Here is a 22,640-nt window from a genome sequence, read left to right as displayed (position 1 = left end):
TTTAAAGTTCATGTTAAATACCAAAAAGTTAGTAAAGTTCATGTATTTATACACCAATTACCCAATTTAAAAATATAGTATATATTTTCAACTTTGTATTTTCATTACTTGGAATACGGTCTTTTATTGAATAGTCTTTTCTTGAAGTAGATGGTTTTCTTGCAAGGAGCTTGATATTTTGGCTTAATAAAAATATTGTTAGCACACTAAATCAGAAAATAAAAATTGCTCCGACACGCATGATTCCTTCAGTTTTTTGGTCAAATCCTTTATGCTTCAGCCTTCGATTGCCGTTTTTTATATTCCTTTTCATTTTGTTGATGAACAAGGTTTGGGTAAAGAGATTTGCTGCCGAATAGATCTCGTTTGCATCGCCGGATCTCTAAGGGCATACGCTCGTGTCATTGCTCGGAGGTTTGTCTTTAAATCAACTGAACTTGCAAAATACTTCCACTTCATTATTGTAGAAAAAACTCAAGTTCCCGGGGAAGAATGTTGCAGCGACGCCGAGTGATACCCACGGTGTTGGCGATAGCTGTTGTGCGTCTTCATGGAGCCCCACTACAAAAAAATCGTAGATTACCGACGGCGAAATGCCGTCGGTAACAAAAGACGGCCGCCGGTAAATAGTGTTACCGGCGGCGATAACGGCGGCAATCTTTGCCGCCGTTAATTCTATAAAATAAATTATTTAATGCGTATTTTAACATTAACGGCGGCGCCGCCGCCGCTAGCTAACGGCGGCGAATTTGCCGTCGGTAGATGGCCGGTAAATTCGAAAGTTCGGGTCGCCTGGACTGCCGCCGCCGTGCCGCCGTTAGCTACCGACGGCAAAATAGCCGCCGGTAGTTTTCGCCGGTAAAAATGCGTTTTTTTGTAGTGCCCATGGTAGTAGTTTCATCGTTGCAAATTTGCTTTTGTGTCTTTAGTTATGTTATGTTTTCTACTCCTTCAAGTTGTCTTTTGAATTAGTTCAATATTTCAAAGTAGGGAAAAGTAGCAAATAACCCCCTATCATACAACTCCCTAACACGTTTATCTCCCTATCTTTTGATTTTGGGCTGTTAGCCCTCAACATATCATAAAGAGTGCAAAATGCCCCATGCTCTTAACGGACACTTAACACCGTTAAGTATTTTTCATTTTTTTTATTTCTTACTATAAGCATATAATTTTTTTTGAATTTAAATTTAAATGTTTGTAATATTTTTTTAAAATAAAATCATTTTTTAATACACACACTTTCACTGCGTTCTTGTAACAATTAAAGTTAGATGAGACTTAATATACATATATATTATAAAAAAAAAAAAAAAATCGTACCAATTAATATATAGTATATAAAAATAAAACATAACAAAGATAACCTTGTGTTAATTAAAAATCCAAAAGCATACACGATATATGGAAGTAGAAATAATTCGATAGACAAAGATAACCTTGTATTAATTAAGAACGCAATGAAAGTGAAAGTGTGTGTATTCAAAATGATTTTATTTAAAAAAATATTACAAACATTTAAATTTAAATTTAAATTTTAAAAAAAATTATATGCTTATAGTAAGAAATATTAGTAAGAAATAAAATAAAAATAAAAAATACTTAACGGTGTTAAATGTCCGTTAAGAGCAGGGGGCATTTTGCACTCTTTATGATATGTTGAGGGGCTAACAGCCCAAAATCAAAAAATAGGGAAGTAAACGTGTTAAGGGGTTGTATGATAAAGAGTTATTTGCTACTTCTCCCTTCAAAGTATTGTCCCCAAATTTGATATTTTTGGTGTAATTCGAAAGTATTTGATTTGATTACTGGAATGAGACGAGCTTTGATTTTAAAATGTCTCTTACTAACGCTTCCATTCGGCATCATCAATGAAGCACCTAAGAGGAGGCCTCACCTCAACAAAAGAGTGTAATAAATATGTGCTGCTCCCATCAATTTCCCACAATAAAACTCAACGAGATTATAACACCAAATTCGGAATTGAAAGAAAAAGGGCTATAGTTCAGAACATGACAAAATATCCAACATAAATTATGAATGAGGAGAAAAGTCACAAAATGAAAATCAACTGAATTACTCCTTGTAATTAAGACCTCAGGAACTTTGACGTAGGAGTCTTCATAGTTGGACATTGCAGCAATCACTTATAGCATCCCTGCAATATCAAAAAGGTCAGTTTATATTATAATTCAAAATTCTTTCAATTTTCATGCACATATTTCAGTACATATTAATATAAAATACCTAAGAGTCCAAGGTTCTTTAGGCACTTTCACAAGAAAGATAAAATAAAGCTAAAATAAGAAGAAAAAAAGGATGTTGTTCTGCCTAATATGCTTTGTGTAATCAAGGGAAAGAAAAGGTAGCATCATTAATTTTATCCATAAATGTTAGTAAAATGATCTTTAACACATAATACCACATGTTCAAATTGTATTATATTATAAACTACTATCAAAAACTGTAATTGGTCTACTAAAAGTTAGATTTCATTTCTAGTTCTATGGTGTATCCCTGTCACATTCTTACATATATAACCTTAACACAAATATATTCACTCCTTTGCTATATGATACAAATGTAAAATAAGTATATATGATACATTGAAATCCATAAACTCATACTTTTTAAACATTAAAACAGCGACAACATGATCAAATTGAAAATTATATTTCGAGTTGATAATGTGACTTCTATAATCTCGCGTGGTTTATGTATTCTCACGTGATAGTATATCATGACTTTCCACAACTACAGCTGATGAGGAAATTCAACATGTTTGGATTATTTGAGTTTAACATTATACATAAATACGAAGATCTACAAGATCTCAAAAAATATATATATATATATATATATATATATATATATATATATATATATATATATATATATATATAAAGCTTCAATTCTTAAGAAATAACACACATATCATCAAAAAAAGTTACGAAACCACTCACAATAATGTTCTACGACGTTGTTTCATAAATCTTCTGGCGAGACTAAACTTTCAGCATAGACACGATGTGAAATGAAACGTGTTAGTCAAAAGTGGCAGCTTTCTTTTTTGGCTGCCACCAACCACCTCTCACCAACCACCTCTCACCAACCACATCTCACCTACCACCTCCAATTCCTTCACTATAAATAATCCCCTCCGCAGCACTTGCTAGACACACCAAACAACCATCAAAGCTTTCTGCTAGAGAGAGATAGAGAAAGAGAGAGAGAGAAAAATCTTGTGAGAGAAAACTTCAGTGTGGAAGTTATACACGAGTGATAAAAGTGAGTTGAGAGATAGCCTCTGCGTAGGCAGATACAAAATACAGTGTGGTATTTTTGTTGTACTCCTCCTTTTGAGATTCTCTAATATATTGGTGTGGGTCCGTGGACGTAGGCAGTTTGGCCGAACCACGTTAAAAATATCGGTGTCATTTTTCTTCTCGTTTCATATCGGTCGATATCCACAATATTGAGTCACACTTGATCCCGGGCGGAATTAGTTGCGTCTAATTTCCTAACAACTGGTATCAGAGCCACGTTGGTGGCGAAAATTTTTTTTCTTGCGCTGGTACTAAATTCGTGAATAGTAAATTTTGCGAACAGTATTTCGTGCGCAACGGTAATTATTCTTTTAAAATTCTTAGTATGCTCTGTGGTTGCAGTGTAAACTGAACCTCCACATCAGAAACGAATTTTTTGAGAAAATTATCGTGTTTTTTGATCGAGTGGGAGCAATGTCGACAGACGATAAAATTTCCAAAATGGAGAAATTCAATGGTGTGAATTTTGGATTTTGGAAAATGCAAATGGAGGATTACTTGTACCAGAAGGACCTGTATAAGCCCTTGAAGGAAAAGCCAGTGGATATGAAGGACGACGAGTGGGAGGTGCTTGATCGAAAAGCACTCGGCGCAATCAGACTGACCTTATCAAAGTCAGTCGCCTTCAACATAAAGCATGATAAGACAACAGCGTCTCTCATGAAAGCTTTATCCAGCATGTACGAGCAGCCGTCTGCAGCAAATAAAGTTCATTTGATCAAGAAATTGTTCAATATGAAAATGACGGAGAGCGGAAGATTTGGAGAACATTTGAACGAGTTCAACGAAGTGACGGACCAACTTACCACGGTGGACATCGAATTCGATGATGAGGTCCGGGCTTTGGTAATTCTTGGGCAGTTACCTGAGAGCTGGAATGGCACAGTCACGGCCATTAGCAGCTCTGCCGGTAAGTCCAAAATGAAGTTCGATGATGTCGTGAGCATGATCTTAACCGAGGAGATCCGGAGGCAGTCAGATGTAGTCTCCACTTCAGGTGCCGCTTTAAATGCAGAAAGCAGAGGCAGAAACTCAAACAGAAGTCAAGGGCGTGGACGGAGCAAGTCAAGGAATGGCAGGCAGAGCTCCAGGATCCACAAGAATTCCAACAAATCAAAGTCTGTTGAATGTTGGAACTGTGGTCAGGTCGGACACTACAGAACGCAGTGTAAAGTACCTTCAAAGGGAAACGAGACAAAGACCGAAGCTAATGTTGTGGCTGAAGAAGAAGGCGATGCCTTGATATGTTCCATGGAGAAAAGGGCCGAGTATTGGGTCATAGACTCTGGAGCATCTTTCCATGCCACCTCGAATCGAAATTCCTTCATAAATTACATGTCGGGAAATTTCGGAGAAGTATATCTCGGAGATGATCACCCATGCAGCGTGGTGGGCATAGGAGAAGTACAGATCAAACTCAATGGATCTGTATGGAAATTGAAGGACGTGAGACACATTCCAGAGTTGAGGAAGAACTTGATCTCCGTCAAGCAATTGTCAAGAGAAGGATGTGATACACACTTCTCTGGTGATTATTGGAAAATCACTAAGGGCGCAATGATTCTTGCACGTGGCAAGGATACTGGAAGCCTATACACAACGATGAATGCGTGTGTGACAATTGCAGTTGCTGATAGCAAGAAGAATGCAAATCTGTGGCACCAAATACTTGGGCACATGAGCCAGAAAGGGCTCAAGCATATGCATTCGAAAGGGAAACTACAAGAGCTTCAGTCTGTTGATATAGACTTTTGCGAAAGTTGTATCTACGGGAAGCAGAAGAGGGTGAGTTTCAATACCAGTGGTAGAACTCCGAAGCAAGTAAAGCTTGAGTTAGTCCACACAGATGTTTGGGGCCCAGCAGCAGTTTCATCCAATGGCGGAAAGTCTTACTTTGTGACTTTCATCGATGACCACTCGAGAAAGGTGTGGGTTTACTTCTTGAGACACAAGTCAGAGGTGTTCGAGGCGTTCAAGAAGTGGAAGTCCATAGTGGAAAATGAAACTGGCTTACGGATAAAGAAGTTGAGATCCGATAATGGTGGAGAATACGAAGATATGGCATTCAAGAAATTTTGTTACCAGGATGGCATCAAGTTAGAAAGGACGTTGCCAGGGACACCACAACAAAATGGAGTTGCAGAACGCATGAACCGGACGTTGACAGAAAGAGCTAGGAGCATGAGGATACATGCAGGACTGCCAACACAATTTTGGGCAGAAGCTGTCAACACAGCGGCATATCTCGTTAACCATGGGCCATCTGTACCATTGGAGTACAGAATACCTGAGGAAGTTTGGAGCGGCAAAGAAATTAAACTTTCTCACTTGAAAGTATTTGGTTGTGTCGCGTATGTACACATTAGTGATAATGCCAGGAGTAAGCTCGACTCCAAATCACTAAAATGTACTTTCATTGGATATGGTGGAGATGAGTTCGGGTACCGTTTTTGGGATGACAAAAACAGGAAGGTCATTCGAAGCAGGAATGTCATATTCAATGAAAATGTGATGTACAAGGACAGGAATGCAGTGCAGTCCACCGACACAACAAGTGATGATCCAACATATGTTGATCCAGATGATACTACAGAGAGCAGTACATCAAAGCAAACAGATGAAGGTTTGCAGACGGAGGAGCCCAACTCTGAGGCTGATCCACCACAGTCTCCAGTTCCAGCTCCAACTCCTATACCCAGGAGGTCATCTCGACCTCATGTTCCGAACAGGAAGTACATGAATCAGATGTTATTGACCGATGCTGGTGAACCTGAATTTTATGAAGAAGCATGTCAAGTCGGAGATTCTGTCAAGTGGGAGCTTGCAATGAAAGAAGAGATAAAATCTCTTATCTCTAATATGACGTGGGAACTAGTTGAGTTGCCCAAAGGAAAGAAAGCTCTACACAACAAATGGGTGTACAGAATCAAAGAAGAGCATGATGGTTCAAAGCGATATAAGGCAAGATTGGTAGTCAAAGGTTTCCAACAGGAAGAAGGAATTGATTTCACAGATATCTTTGCTCCGGTTGTAAAGTTGACAACAATCCGATCGGTCCTGAGTATTGTTGCAACGGAGGACTTGCATCTAGAGCAGTTAGATGTGAAAACTGCTTTCCTCAATGGTGACTTAGAGGAGGAAATATACATGCAACAACCAGATGGATTCTCTGTCAAAGGAAAGGAGAAGCTGGTGTGCAAGTTGAAAAAGAGCCTGTATGGCTTGAAGCAAGCTCCGAAGCAATGGTACAAGAAGTTTGATGGATTCATGCAGAAAAATGGCTACATGAAGTGCAATGCTGACCATTGTTGTTACTTCAAGAGGTTCGAGTCCAGCTATATCATCTTGCTACTTTATGTTGATGACATGTTAGTAGCCGGCTCAGACTTGAACGAAATCAAGAAGTTGAAAAGGCAGCTTTCAGCGGAGTTCGAGATGAAGGACTTAGGAGAAGCAAAGCAAATTCTCGGGATGAGAATTTACAGAGACAAGCAAAAAGGTGTTTTGCAGTTGTCTCAGGCCAACTACGTCAATCGAATCTTGCAAAGATTCAACATGAGCAGTGCTAAACCGGTTAGCTCAGCATTAGCTAACCATTTCCGCCTATCCAAAGAGCACTCTCCAAAGACTAAGGAGGAAAGAGACTTCATGGCTAAAATTCCTTACGCCTCAGCCATTGGAAGTCTGATGTATGCCATGGTCTGTACTAGACCAGATATCGCTCATGCAGTGGGAGTTGTGAGCAGATTTATGGCAAATCCAGGAAAGCAGCATTGGGAAGCAGTAAAGTGGATATTGAGATATCTACGTGGATCTACTGATAGATGCTTGTGTTTTCGACGAGGTGATGTAGCACTACAAGGTTTTGTAAATGCAGATTTTGCCGGTGAGGTAGATCGCAGGAGAAGCACTACCGGTTATGTCTTTACTGTTAGCACGACTGCTGTTAGTTGGATCTCGCAGATACAAAAGATTGTTGCTTTATCCACTACAGAAGCAGAATACGTGGCAATCACCGAGGCTAGCAAAGAAATGATCTGGTTACAAGGGTTGTTGGCAGAATTGGGTTTTGATCAGACGAAGAATGTCTTGTACAGCGATAGTCAGAGTGCGATACATCTGGCAAAGAATTCAGCATTTCATTCTAGAACGAAACATATTGGACTTCGTTATCATTTCATCAGATCTCTGTTGGAGGATGAGGTGTTAATACTTGAAAAGATCCAAGGAGCTCAAAATCCAGCCGACATGCTCACAAAGGCAGTAACCATTGATAAATTGAAGTTGTGCTCAGCTTCAATTGGTTTGCTAGAATGACAAAGACAGAAAGGCTGCTGCGTTGATCGAGGTGTGAAGACAGATTGGAATCAGTCTTCAAGTGGGAGATTGTTAGTCAAAAGTGGCAGCTTTCTTTTTTGGCTGCCACCAACCACCTCTCACCAACCACCTCTCACCAACCACATCTCACCTACCACCTCCAATTCCTTCACTATAAATAATCCCCTCCGCAGCACTTGCTAGACACACCAAACAACCATCAAAGCTTTCTGCTAGAGAGAGATAGAGAAAGAGAGAGAGAGAAAAATCTTGTGAGAGAAAACTTCAGTGTGGAAGTTATACACGAGTGATAAAAGTGAGTTGAGAGATAGCCTCTGCGTAGGCAGATACAAAATACAGTGTGGTATTTTTGTTGTACTCCTCCTTTTGAGATTCTCTAATATATTGGTGTGGGTCCGTGGACGTAGGCAGTTTGGCCGAACCACGTTAAAAATATCGGTGTCATTTTTCTTCTCGTTTCATATCGGTCGATATCCACAATATTGAGTCACACTTGATCCCGGGCGAAATTAGTTGCGTCTAATTTCCTAACAAAACGGACACAATTATAGGGGCTGCTGAAACCCCCATAAACGTGAGACTACGTGACAACAGGAACAGTACTTGAGGCTGCGGAACACATTATCCCGACAATCGTAAACCACCACAATGGATCCACAATTCACCAAAATCTCTCCATTTAGACCTTTCACCAATGGTGGTTGAAGAAGCTCAAGAAGATGAGAAAGAGTCTCCACTTTCTCCCAAGACTCCTTCATAACCCAAACTCGAAAGCCTCTAATTTGATAATCAAAACATAGCACACAAAGGAAACCACCAAGCACACCCACAACGCCGTACTTCTCTAGTTCAGAATCTCCATATATCTCTTGATCAATCTCTCCAAACATCTCTTGATCAAAGGGAATCTCAATCCTTCCAAACACCTCACTCTTCAAGTCCAAGAAAAAAATAGCATCACCATATTTGATCTTCCAGTAAAGCTTCCCACCTGCAAACACCCCATCACAGCAATACGAAAATAAATCATAGCAGGGCTCAATTGTTTTCCATGATTTTGTCTTTGAACTATAAATTTTACCATCCTGGTAATAATTAGTATCATACAAATGCACAAACACCTTATACTCATCACTCGATTCAACCCAACCAAACCCAATATTGCTTACCTTGCCGGGACTAGAAATTTCTGGAAGTATCTTGGAGATTCTAGTGGATGGGTTCCACAACTGAATTCTATTTGGTTTGATCATCTCAAGAAGGCAGACAAGCCCATTACAGCTCCCCACAATTTCATATCCCATCGCTGTAGTATTCGTTGGATAAGCTACAAGAGATAAAGGGATAGTATTTATTGGTCCGCTCAAAACCGACTGCAGAGAACATTGCTCAGGCCAATCCATACTATAAGGCACACCAGAACAATTCTTCTGTATAATGAGCCTTTGATGGGGAAAACATGGGTTTTTCATTGAATTTTGATGCTGGGTTTTGATGAAGCTTTTGCTGCCAATTAAAGACCGCCATGATTTCGAAATGCACCTGAATCTTAACAGTGATTTCACCGGCAATATAAACAGTCTCGACAATATGTCATCGATGATTTCATCTGGAAGAGGGAGAGATTGCAACCTACTTCTTTCGATCTCCATACCCAAAGCTGCCGAGGTTTTTGTATTTGAAGAGGCGAGGGTTTTGCTCTTTGTATTTTACAACAAATAGTTTTATAGGTTTCACGAATCATGAAGATGGGCTCGATCTAAATTAGTAGGCACGGCCCAATAATATTATTTATAAATAAAATAATTCATTCCAATTACATAATAAAAAATTAAAATTTAAAAATATACAAATTTTCAAGGAGTGGATTTTGAAAATAGCCACTTTTATATAGTAAAAATAAATTTTACCCACTAATATAAAAACTTTTAAAAATACTCATATTTACCATTTTACCCTTACATATAAAATTTTTACAAATACCCACTGTTCACTGGTTGTGAATTCAACTTTAATTCACAACTAAATTCACGTATTGGTTGTGAATAACAAGTGTTGGTTGTGAATTCGTGTGAATTCACAACCAACACTATTTCAAGTTGTGATTCACAACCGATAAAACTTGAATTCACAACCAACATTATTTCAAATTGTGAATTCACAACCAATGAAACTTGAATTCACAACCAATACTATTTCAATTGTGAATTCACAACCAACGCTGATAATTCAGTTGTGAATTCATAAACCTGGTTGTGAATTCAAGAACATTTGTATAAAATTGCGCGATTTTCATCAATTTCTTCGTTACTTATATGTTTTTTCGGTTACATTCAAATTGAATTCAACTTTTCCTCAAATTTCTCTTCATTTAGAATCTCAATCTCTCAAGAGGTGATAATTTCTTTGAATAAAAATTAACCCTAATCTTAATTTTAAAATTTTCTCAAGAGGTGATAATTTTAAAAACCAGCACAGTCGGCGACACCGCTGGCGGAATTCTGCCGCAGCAGCTTCTTCTACTGATTTCTCGATTGAAACGATGTCCCTCTGTCCTCTGACCGGCGGATTTACCACTCCGAAGCTCCATAGCTCACTGCACCAACCTGCTTGCACAAACGTCTCACTGAAATTTAACGTTTTTGCCAACTTTTCTCCCTCCAATCAGCCGTCGTTAAGGATCGACACGGAGAATCCGTTCCAGATAAAGTACGCCGCGCCGGACGCCGCGACGGAGAAGGTTAGTCTGCCAGAGGATTTTGAGGAAACGAAACTAGACGACAGTGGCGATGGAGATGGTGGGAATGGGCGGTTTCCTCTAGGAGGCGGCGGCTCCGGTGGCGAGGGAGATGACGGCGGCGGTGAAGATGAGTTCTGGCAGATCGTGAAGTACGATCAGATTTTGATTGAGGCAAAGAGAGAGAGAGCGAGAGCGCTGGTGGGGGGAGGAATGAGAGAGAGAGAGGAGAGAGCGTGTAGAGAGAGAAGAGAGAGAGAAATGAGAGAAGGCTAGGGTTTGCCCATTTATATAGAAGGGTAATTTAGTCCTTTAACACAAAAAGTAAGTATTTTTTTATGTTTTTATTTGAGTGGGTAAAATTTATTTTTACTATATAAAAGTGGGTACTCTTATATATTAACACAATTTTCAACTTGTTTCTTCATCAAATGTTTCAAATTAATATTAAGTGGTACATAGTATTTGGGTAATTTTAAACATAGCCCCCAAATCTCTCATTGTAGGCCCCTAATTAAATTAATAATAAATTAAATAATAAAAATACTACTCCCTCCGTCCCTAAAATAACTTCATCTTTTTCCATTTTGGGACGTCCCCCAAATAACTTCCTCTTTCTTTCTTTCCATTTTTGTAAACCTACCCCACCACTAACAATACTTTATTTATTCTTACTTTTCACTTTTCACCACTCTCAATACTAATTATAACACTTTTCACAACTTCCAATAATAATTATATCACTTTTTCTCCACTATCAATACACTTTACAACTTTTTATTAAAACCCGTGCCGTCCCCAAAGAGGAAGCCATTTCAGGGACGGAGGGAGTATATTATAACCATATAACCCCCAACAAAAAATGCTAAATAAAAATATATTTTTTTCCATATTCCCAACTTAAAATATAATGCTGTTTACATCAGGCAAAATCTAATCTAGTTTGTTTATAAAAGAAATACAGCACGACATAATGATGATTCATAATCATACAGTACAAAACAGCGACTTTGGTTACATAAAAAACAACCAAACCACGTTTCTTTCAACTATTGACATCAAACCACTCCAACATTTTTATCCAATGGAAACATCTGTTTCATAACCACCCAACACACTTCTCATTCTGCTTTTTTCTTTTTAAAAAAAAAAAGAAAAAAGAAAAAGAAAAAGGTTAAAAAGCCATCTTACCATAGCCAATTCGTGGCTATACCCCTATGAGTTCGTAGTGATGTCCTTCATAGGGCTAATATCGACCCTCGGTGGGCCCGAATGCCTCCTAGGGCCAGCAGGGGAGCCCGAGAAGGACAGCCGTTTCTTTGCAGAGCCACCGGCTGCCTTCTCAGGCGTCCCGCCTCTCTCTCCTCCGAGCGGGCTGGCCATCCGCGACTTAGCTCTTGTCGACTCCGTTGAAGCCATGTAGCCACGAGTCGCGGCTTGTGAGCTCGTTATGCTCTCATCATCCCTCACGGACGAGCCAGCGATGCTGTGCCTCCGACATCTATCAGATTGAGCACTTCTAATGCTCTTAGAGTCATCATCTGTGCCGTTAGTTCCCCTCGGGCTCGCTGGCCTGAACTTAGATGGTGTGATCTTCGATTTGGGAGTTGAGGGTGACTGCCGGCTGGGAGGCCGGCTTTGTTTCTGGGCCGTCGGAGACTGCATCTTCGGGTCTCCAAGGATCGATACTGAACGGCTCGCGTTGCTTTTCACAGAGTTGTGGTCACTGTTCTGTTCTTTACTCGTTGCATTCCCATTTTCGTGTGGACGAGTAGCCATCCATCGCTCTAACCAACTCCAACCCCAATGAGGGTTGCTTGGATCCATGAATGTTTGGTTTGCACTGTTTGAAGAGGCCCTCCATGTTTGCTGGTACACAAAATTCAATCCATATCAACGTGAGAAATATTGTTTCTAGCAAAATAAGGATATGTTGATGTTACAAGCCAATCTTGAATTTTTGTTTCTTCAGTTATTCATAAAAAATAGCACAAACTTTTACCACATGATGACTTTTTAGCCCGAATTTACAATTAAAGCATGTACTTATCTCCATTGTTCAGATTATTGCCCGAGTCAAAATTTCCAGCCACAACTCAGTCGGATGATCAAAACTCGTATATATGTCTAGATGTACATTTATATTCGGATGATCAGTCTCAGTTACCCGGAAATTTTGACTAAGGCTATAAACTAAACAATAGATATAAATATAGGCTATATTTGTAACTGTAAATTGTGGCTAAAAAGGTCACCAGTTCGGGCTATTATTTAAGAATATCCCTTCTTTCTTTGTGATTCTTCCTAATTGCATTGAAATAACCACGTGCAACGTGCATAGTGGTTTCTATAGTAGTTACACTTGACTGTATATTACCTGATGCGTATATGCATAAGCCAGAGCACGCTCCCTTCTTATAGCAGCTTCTTGCCGGTGTTGCAGATTGGCTTCAATCTGCTCTTTCGACTGCATGCTATCATCCCAATCCTCTCCAATCTATAGTCCAAATAAATAACTTGGTCAAAAGCTTCTCACAAACTATAAAGCATGTATATAGACAACAACAGTGTTTGAATTTCCATCTACTAAGGTAAAGAGCATTAGTAGTAATCCTTAGAGCTTTGCACGTGAGGGAATGATTAGCCATAAACAGAATCATGGATCATATGGAAAGTGAGGCCAGTTTCATTTACCGATGCTCTCAACTTCTCGAGCTGCTCCCTTTCGTGTTTTTGCTGGATCTGATGCTGAATAGACAAGTTCTCCTCGGACTTTCTGGTTCTCCTTGCTCGAACCTCAGATTGCATACGTCCCAGCAGTTGCATATATTTTAAGGTGCTCGTTGCTTGGCGTTTCACTGATTGCCCTTCTATCAATGATCTTAGCCTCGCGTGACCTCTCAATGCCTTCAATGCTCTCCTTGCCTGAAATCAAACAACTGATTATCACAAATTACCTGAGAATGGTAACAAGTTTATATGTATCAAGAATCTCCAAATCTCCGAAGTATTCAAGCAACCAATGAGAACTCTATTTTCCAGACATTAAGAACTATATTTTCCAGACATTATTATAGAGTTCGAGACAATCATCACACATACCAAATGGCCGCGAAAAGCTGCTTGAATCTTGATGGCAGCTATCTCTTCCTTGGTTTTACCCGAGCCACGGGCTGCAGCTGTGAGGCGGACAACCTCTGCAGCAGCATGAGCAGCAGCAACTGCGGCCTCAGCAGCTGCAGCAGTCGCAAGAGCAACAGAATAAGCATGCCTGCTCTGTTCATTCTCGGCTTCCATCAGCTTCGCCTCCCCCACCGGAGATTGAGAAGCAGGGACCACTGCTGCGTTTTCTGCATTGTACGAATCCAAATATAGCACCTCCTTCCCCCAGTCCCCCGATTTTCGATTCTTCTGATCACACAAAGGAGTAAAAACATTATACTCTAATTTTCCATACCAAAAAAGAAATGGAAAATGATGAAAAAAAAATGGTACCTTTCTACTACTCTGCCCTGATCCGCAGCTCATTGCTTTCTTCACTGCGTGAAGCCATCCCATTTTCTTTCCCATTTTTTTACTGAAACATGTTAAGCAATTTTGAAGAAAATTAAGAACCAATTCCAAAAAATATTCCAAAATAAATATCACTATTCTAAAATAAATATTGCTAATTTCAAATACATGAACAGATCTGCGCTGAATATACCTAACTATTTAGTTCCCAAGCATTCAAAGCAGCCATTTAATAAAGGGTTTTAGAGAAAATTCAAACTTTCCTGTTCATATTCAACAAACCGGACCTTCCCACCAAAAAATACCCAAAAAGAGGATAACAAATTAAATACTAACCCAAAAGGGAAAGAAAAATCAAATCTATAGGTATTCCATTCACACTCAACAAGCTATATACCAAAATCAAAATTAAACAAAAACAAACAAACAAACAAAGATTGCCACATTACAAATTATGTTCAATCCACCAATTTAAGCACCATTGATCAGTTCAAAACTATGTAATTTAGTCTGAATCTTCAAGGAACCTACCCATTAGCCCCACCCCAATATTACTTGTTTCAATCGTAAAAAAAAATGAAATACTCGACTGGAAATAGGGGAGGGAAGATTTTTTGAACGATGTTAAATCTAAAGGATAGCAGAAACATAAAGAAAACTGAAAATAGGAATTAAAAAAACATCGCTATCAACAAACCCGTCAGTGAAAGATCTGCTCTTGTGAATTTCAAAGGCGATTCGTGATTATGCAAACATGTAATTCGTCTTCTTCTTCGTCGTCTTCGTCTTCTGCTACTGGTTTAACTACAAATAAGCGGTGAATCTCACCAAGGTGGCTCGAGTACTGTCATGTGTAAGCGGAGATGTGTGTGTTTATGAGAGAGAGTAGAGAGAGAGAATGAAATCTTAATCTGATAATTAAGGAAGTGTAGAAACGTTTTAAGGAAATGTTGTTGAGGACATGGATAACGGACAAGGGTAATTCTGTCATTTTACAACGTCAACGGCTTGCTGGGGTGCGTGCGCAATAGCTAGTGGGCCAGGTGGGATGTTTGTGGGCCCTCAGCTAATTTTGACTTTAAAATATTAGGCTTGTCTCAATTTTTTTTTTGCACGTTATTAAGAAGAGTATATTTAGTATAGTTACTTAAATATGTGGGTCATATTATTTATAATGTAAAATTAGTACTAAATATAAAAATAAGAAAGATCAATAGGATTATTAAAATTACTAATATAATCCAAAAAGAAAAATAGAACATGATCAATGGGACCGAGGGAGTATTAAAATTACTAATACTAATAAAAAAAATTGTATTCTTAAATTTCATCATTATTCATTAATAATCTTTTTGTAAATATTGTGTGTGAATGAGGGGACGAAAATGACAAAAGTCTTCATTCACCACTCTATTCAACCCAAGTGAACCCAAAATTCCTAACATAGTCATAATTAGAAATTTCATACAATCTTTTGAAAATTTGAGCGGATGGGTTCCGCAAGTGAATTCTTCTTAAAAGATACTTTAAATTAATACTCCCTTCGTTTTGTAAAAATAGTCTTTGGAGGGAGTGTCACGAATTTTAACAAAGAGTAGTGTTATTTGGATAAAATTTGTCCGAACAAAAAAAGGTTAAATGTTTAAAACAATCGATTGATTTAAAAAATTTGGTTCAAATTTAAAAATGATTTTGTTAAATTTATTGTTTTCTCCACATTGTAATTTTTTGTAATTTTGTAATTATTATTATTTGTTTTGTAGTTTTTGTACTTTAAATAATAAAAATTACAAAAAAACTACAATGTGGAAAAAATCATAAAACTAACAAAATTCTTTTTTATTTTGAACCAAAAGTTTTAAATATAAATATTTTTAAAATTATTTAACCATATTTTGTCCGGCCATAAAAGTAGTGATAATAACGACTATTGTGTTATTTTAGTGGGATATGATAATTACTTAAATGCTCAAATAAAAATTTGCTCCAAAAAAAAATGTTCGAATAAAATAAAGATTATTGTGTTTCACGAAAACTGAAAGATTTCGTAATTAATTACTTAAATGTTCAAATAAAATAAAGATTATTGTGTTATTTCAGTGGGATATGATATGATAATCTCCTCCAAGGATGGATATACATGATAAATTGATAATGATAATTTTAGGTATTGATTTTACCTTTTGGTGGATTTATATAGAAAGATATGAATGTTTTGTAAACATATATATATATATATATATATATATATATATATATATATATACTTGAAGGGTCAAGTTAAACAAAGAATTACCCTATGTATAGAGAATAGAGAATAAATCATAACCATCAATTAAGCTAAATCGGACGGTTAGATTAGTAGGCGATTTTGTTTTAAAAAATTATGAATATTCATTTTGTATTGATTTCTAAATGGTTTGAGGGTAGAATTGTATTTCTTATTTTACACAAACTACCGTGTCCACTTTTTACTCCAACAATTAAGGATTCTTCTTCCCCCACCAACATCAATTATCATCATTCACGAAACCCTACACTATTTCCCCCACCTTCTGTTATCTGTTCGCGGCGGCTGTCCACAGGAAGGGGCACATCGCTTCAATCGACGGCACTGCTCTGCGCGGCGGAGATGGGCGTGGTTTCGGTGGCGTTCGCCACCACGATACGGGAGAGGTGGCGGTGGTTGTTCACAAATGGCGGCGAGATCCTGAAGTTTACGGTGGCAGCGCTGCCGTAGTGGGACTGTGCGAGATCGGGAACTGCCCGCAGACGGCGGCCGGCCAGGTGCTGCGGCAGAGCGCATTCTAATGAGGGTACATTATTTTTCTCAATTATTTTGAATATTCAGCGTTTTTTGTTTCCCAAAATTCTCTCAAATCTTGGTTCATGATTGCGAAATTATTATTTGATGAACATCTTATTTGTTTTATTGCCACATGTTCGAAATATTTATTCGATTGTTCAATTTATTCTACATATTGTTCAATTTTTTTTTGTGAAATTATTATTTGATGGACATGTTATTGCGAGATCTCCCCGTGAGGCAGATGAATGGCTGATGCTGTTGGCCCCGATCCACCACGTCCCTCTGCACCGCTTGCATACTCTGCCAATAGCACCCTGCAACTGGATCGTCTTCGGTCGCCAAAATCTGTTTTCAAAATCGAAACTCACGTGGCGTGAGATCGGAGAATAGCACGACGATGTGAGCGGCTGATATACGGTGTTGCGGTCGCAGGTCGTCGCTGCGCCGCCGTCCCCTTCCATATTTGGTGGCATCAGCACTATTATTTTCTTTTCGACAAATTGAATGATCATTAAATCTGAATATATCTGTTCATTTAGAAATTGTGTTTTGTTCAATTATAAATTGTATTCTGTTCATTTATATATTGTGTTATGTTCATTTATGTTTTCGGCGAATCATTTTTATTTTATTTTTCTGCTGTGAAATCTGATTTTATTTTTATTTTTTTAACATAAAACATTTTGAACACGCTTTAAACAATTACGAACACCTAAATAAACTATTTGAATTTCTCTTACTAACATAAAATATTTAACATAAAGCATTTCGAACAAGCTTAACAAAATTACGAACATCTAAAAAAATTTACGAACAGGCATAAACTATTTTGAATACAGATATGCAGAAATATTTAACATAAAATATTTCGAACAGACGTAAATTTTTTTACGAACAAGCATAAATTATTTCGAACACAGATACAGAAATAATTTATAAGATTAACGATATGACTAAATTACGCGTGAATACAACATAAATTTGGGATAATATCTTACCAAAATAAAAAAGATAATTAAAGATTTGTAGATCATAATTAAGGGCCGCCAAAATTTGTGAATTACACGTGAATGCAGATATGGAAATTTGCTTAAAGATATGACATAATAATATCTTACCAAAATAAATTTGTTCAATTACAAATATAGCCTTTTCGGCTATAATTAAGGAAAACAATCAGATTAAATTCGAACCCTTAGATTGGAAATTTGGAGGCTCCAGATTAATTCTCCTTTCTCTACATATTTGTCATTCTCTGTTTAACCTTTCTCTATACTTGAAAATTGAACTCTTCAAAATAGATTAAAGATCATTATTAGTCAAATGTTAGGATCAAATGAATTGATCAACTTGAAAGTAATAAGTGTACATCCAATTATATAGAGAACATGTGATTAAAAAATATATAATAAATTCAACTATTATATAGTAATTCGTATTAATTTACAGTTTTCACAATATTTTTACTCATTTATGATTCTACTTGACTTAAAAATAATGGTTTTAGTTAGGGGTTTAATTACTTTAGCAAATCCTAGCAATTAATCATCAAATATTTGCTATTCAAACAACTGAAATCTCAAACCTAAATTTAAAAATCTCGTTGATTTGCAAGCGTTACTACTCAAACAACGTTAACTGAGCATACAAATCACTTATGATGATGAATATTATTCCATTTTCACCCTATATAATTATATTGAAATTATAATTTGATTGATCATTTAATTTTTTTTAAATGATAGTGCGCACAAAATTGAAAAAAAAATACTCCTTCCATCACAAGTAACTTGATCAATATTCTTTTTTGACCGTCACAACTAAGTTGATAAATTTTCTTATATGGAATAAATATGAGCAACAGAACATTAAATCATTTATTCACTTTATTATCAAACACACTTAAAACAATAATTTCTAAAATCTCGTGTCGAAAAATAGTCGATCAGACGTAGGGAGTATATGAAGTATTCAACATTGAGTTTTAATTGTTTCAAAAAAAAAAACATTGAGTTTTAACTCCTAAAATATTTAAGAATTAATATCGTCTTACAAATTTACGAAGGTAGGTCGGTTCTACAATTACAGCACTAAATTTCAAGTTTTTATAATTACAATATCAAATTTTGGTAACAAAATGGAATAAATGTGTCCAACAAACTTCATTAACTGAAACAACACATATACAATGTTGTTTTACTTTGCACGTTGGATTCGTTTTAATAATCAATGTTGTAAGTGAAAATAATTACAACTAATGCAATTGTTAAATTTGAAAATCATATCGTAATTAAAAAAAATCAAAAGCATATTTCTTAAATTTAATTAATTTGGTATCTCATTAGTCATTATAACTCTTTGCGGAAGAGAAAATTCCATTAGATAATTGCCCATACGAACACATTGGTGAAATTATTACTGATTGACATAGAAATACAAACATAACATGTGACATATTGGGAAAAGCATTTGACCAAGTCAGACACCAGGTACATAAATAAATAAATAAAAATCAACTTGTATATAAATATAATTAATTAATAGGAATCTTTATTTTAGACAACAGTATGTAAGAGACTATTCTTAAATTGTAAAAAAGCGTTTCTAATGTCAGCACAATCTTGTCCACATCTATATTATGCATTTTTGTCCAAATTTGTGTCAGTTTTTCCCATTAATTGTCTAAAAGTATTACTATCATTTTTTATTTTTTTTGAAAAACAACTCCCATGAGCTATCACAAGAGGATAAGATGTAACTTTAAAATAAATCTACCATTTTAAACTAATCAAAACACACATACATATATATTATTGTCACAAATTTTCATGTGCGAACCGTCGTTCGCACAAAACGAACCACTCATATACTTTAATATAATATTTGAATGTGTCAATCCATATGAAAGATTTTCTCTTTATTTATAAAATATCAAAGAAAAAAGAACACATATAATTGGAAACTTACCAAATTAAATAATTGTGGAGGGAATAATAGAACAAGGATGTTCGTCCACCTCTATTTTATTGCCAAACTAAAGAAAGATTCCTTGTTTGCCAAAAATGTGCAAAGGAAAATACTCCCTTCATTCCATCAAAATATTCTCTTATCATTTTGTCATACAGATTTAAAATATATACTCTGTATTTAATATTCTTTGAAAATAATACTATATGCAATTATATTATTTTACCTTTATTATAGTTATTACTTTATTCATTATTTTCACAAACATCAAATTAGATTCTTTTACTAAAAGAAAACTTTAATAGTACAATTTAAATCAGAAAAATGGATTATATTTTAGAATATTTTAGAAAATAGATAACCAAGTTTGTATAACGAATAATTTTCTCACTTCTTTGATGTTTGGTGTCAAGTTTTTTTTCTTTCTACCTAGAGAAAAAACAAAACTAAATTTGATGTTTGGGTTATTATCAAAGTCGGCTGATATCGTCATCAACAACCCATCAAAATTTGTAAACTTTAATGTTAATGATGTTTGACTTAGACATACACATATGTGGCTTATTGGGATTCGTAGATTTATTGGGAATTATGACTTTGGTAGGATTGTTTTGACCGATTCCTAAGTGGCAAAGTCTCAACAACTAGAAATGAAAAGCAACCTCTTTATTTTTTGATTGAGAGCTGCCAGAGACATAGATCGAATTGAGAGCAACCTCTTTATCTTCGTGTTTTATTATATTTATTATACTATTTTATAATTATTTATTAAAAATAAAAATATTATATAATGATTCCTAATTACTATTTATCACTAAAAATTAAAATTAAAAATATTTATATCCTAACTTTATTATTAATTTAATATTAGAAAATACATATTAAAAAATAATTATAAATTCTAATTTAATTTGTGAATCCTAATTAATTATTTTAAAATTATATTAAATATAATAAATTTAAAATTTAAAAAATATGCAAAGATTATAAAAAATTGAAAATGGAATACGGAATCTATATATATATAATAGCAAAATAAACTCTATCCTACGTGGCGCTGTATAATCACTCTATTTCAATTTTCCTCAATTCTCATTCATTTTTATATTTTTCAATATCTCTAATCAATCTCCACACGATTTGAATTAAAATGTTGTTTCGTTTTTTTTTTTTGGATTAGTAGTTGTAAATCTAAAAGTTTCAACTTATACGCACGATTTGCCGTGTTATACGAATTTATTTTTTCGGTTGAAATTGTGTAATTATACAAAAATTTGAACATGTAATTTTATAATCGTTTAATACTATTGTTACACGAAATCTTAGACAATTAAGGATCTTATGATATGATATGTGTCAATGTGTGGCTACGATTTAGTTTTTATAAGATGATCTTTTATTTCTTATAATCACTCTATTTCAGTTTTCCTCAATTCTCATTCATTCTTATATTTTTCAATATCTCTAATCAATCTCCCCCTCTAATCAAACTTCATCTATTAAAAAATCAATAATATATAAATCTATAAAAATCAATCAATAATATAACTTATATAATATATATATATATATATATATATATAGGGAGAGGTTCAAATAAGAACCACTAATTAAAATTAGAACGGAGAACCATTTTAAGCCATTCGATCATCAAGATCTACGGTGGATGCATCATCTTGGTGGATGAATGCAGATCCTGGGTTCGAATCCTGAAGGCAGCAAAAAAATTTATTTTTTTCGGATACATTAATTTTAACAATGAATGCATTAATTTATATAGCAGATACATTAATTTTAATGGTTCTTATGTTCTCACGATAATTATGGTTCTCACTATAACCGCACCCTATATATATATATATATATATATATATATATATATATATATTATATATATATAAGTTACTCCAACGAATATAACATTAATATGCATTTTTTTGAGTTTCAAGTTGTACAATTAATAACAATATAATGCTCCAACGAATTTTACATTAATATGCAGAATATATACATCAACTTATTCCAACGAATTTTAAATTCATATGCAGATCATATACATCAAAATACTACTAATTAGTTTACATCTGAGTTTCAATTACATATCCCAAGTTTAATTTTTTTTAACAAATTTGCAGTTCACAGAGGATCAAATGAAAAACTTAGCATTGGTTGAAATTGAGAAGTTGCTTATTGCTAATTTCACCAGTTTAACCAATTTTCCTGGCATGTCGTTATCAAACGAAACTGTCATATTTGATTCAGAGAATCTATTGATATTAGAATGTCTCACAACATGGAAGAAATGAAAGAAGACAACGTTAAACTATATGTCTATATCCCTCTTTGACAGATGAGCAAAGAATGATTTATGAAAAAATATGGAACAAACGAAAGAAGACAACGTTAAACTATATGTCTATATCCCTCTTTGACAGATAAGCAAAGAATGATTTATGAAAAAATAATGGCCGTGGTTGATAGTGGTGTAGGGATGATTTTTCTTTCTATATGGATATGGTGGTATAGGAAAGACATATATTTGGAACACCTTATACTCGATCATACGTGGGAGAGGTAGTACTCTAGGTAGCTTCGAGTGGTATAATATCATTATTGTTGCTTAAGGGTAGTACTACACACTCTAGATTCAGTATACCGATATATTGCCACAAAGTGTAATTTTTTATAGCTATTAATTTTGAAAATTAAAAAATGCAAGTTTATTTTGTTTTCAATTCGTCCTCCATTTTATAAAATAGAAAAATATATTAAAATATAAAAATTAATAATTGTCTTTATGTATGTATTTATATGGTCATAAGGGCTGGTCTAATATATTTTTCTCATTAGCTAAAATTCGTTATTTTGCTATTTAATTTTGATTAATTATCTTCCTTTGTACATAAAATGAATGACCACTCATTTTATAAAAGTACATTTTGATTTCAAA

At 35.3% G+C, this 22,640-nt stretch overlaps 2 protein-coding genes and 1 long non-coding RNA gene across 4 annotated transcripts; 1 reads left to right on the top strand and 2 right to left on the bottom strand.

The window, feature by feature from the left end:
- Positions 1–8,209: 8,209 nt before the first annotated feature.
- Positions 8,210–9,341, bottom strand: LOC131018333 (F-box/kelch-repeat protein At3g06240-like). Its single transcript, XM_057947059.1, has one exon. It carries the CDS (start codon positions 9,314–9,316, stop codon positions 8,210–8,212), a length of 1,107 nt encoding a protein of 368 aa, XP_057803042.1. The 5' UTR covers positions 9,317–9,341.
- A 1,926-nt stretch (positions 9,342–11,267) lies between these two features.
- LOC131017554 (protein IQ-DOMAIN 3-like) lies at positions 11,268–14,852 on the bottom strand. Of its 2 annotated transcripts, none has more exons than XM_057946350.1 (6): positions 14,612–14,852; positions 13,897–13,978; positions 13,504–13,812; positions 13,096–13,326; positions 12,779–12,898; positions 11,268–12,270 (listed from the first exon to the last, which is right to left on the bottom strand). In XM_057946350.1, the coding sequence occupies exons 2-6, from the start codon at positions 13,969–13,971 to the stop codon at positions 11,617–11,619; spliced, it is 1,389 nt and encodes a 462-aa protein (XP_057802333.1). In that variant the 5' UTR covers positions 13,972–13,978; positions 14,612–14,852; the 3' UTR covers positions 11,268–11,616. The 2 variants fall into 2 exon arrangements, with proteins under 2 accessions (XP_057802333.1, XP_057802334.1); XM_057946351.1 differs by having other exon boundaries at positions 13,504–13,809; positions 14,612–14,842.
- Positions 14,853–16,375: 1,523 nt separating this feature from the next.
- On the top strand, positions 16,376–17,323 carry LOC131017722 (uncharacterized). Its single transcript, XR_009099822.1, has 2 exons — positions 16,376–16,730; positions 16,965–17,323. It is a non-coding gene; the product is annotated as an uncharacterized LOC131017722 (long non-coding RNA).
- Positions 17,324–22,640: the final 5,317 nt, after the last annotated feature.

Source organism: Salvia miltiorrhiza, chromosome 3 (assembly GCF_028751815.1).
Source record: "Salvia miltiorrhiza cultivar Shanhuang (shh) chromosome 3, IMPLAD_Smil_shh, whole genome shotgun sequence".
In the NCBI taxonomy this organism is placed as follows: Eukaryota; Viridiplantae; Streptophyta; class Magnoliopsida; order Lamiales; family Lamiaceae; genus Salvia; species Salvia miltiorrhiza.
The sequence above is the reverse complement of the archived record's forward strand: the minus strand, read 5'-3'. Positions and strand labels throughout refer to the sequence as shown.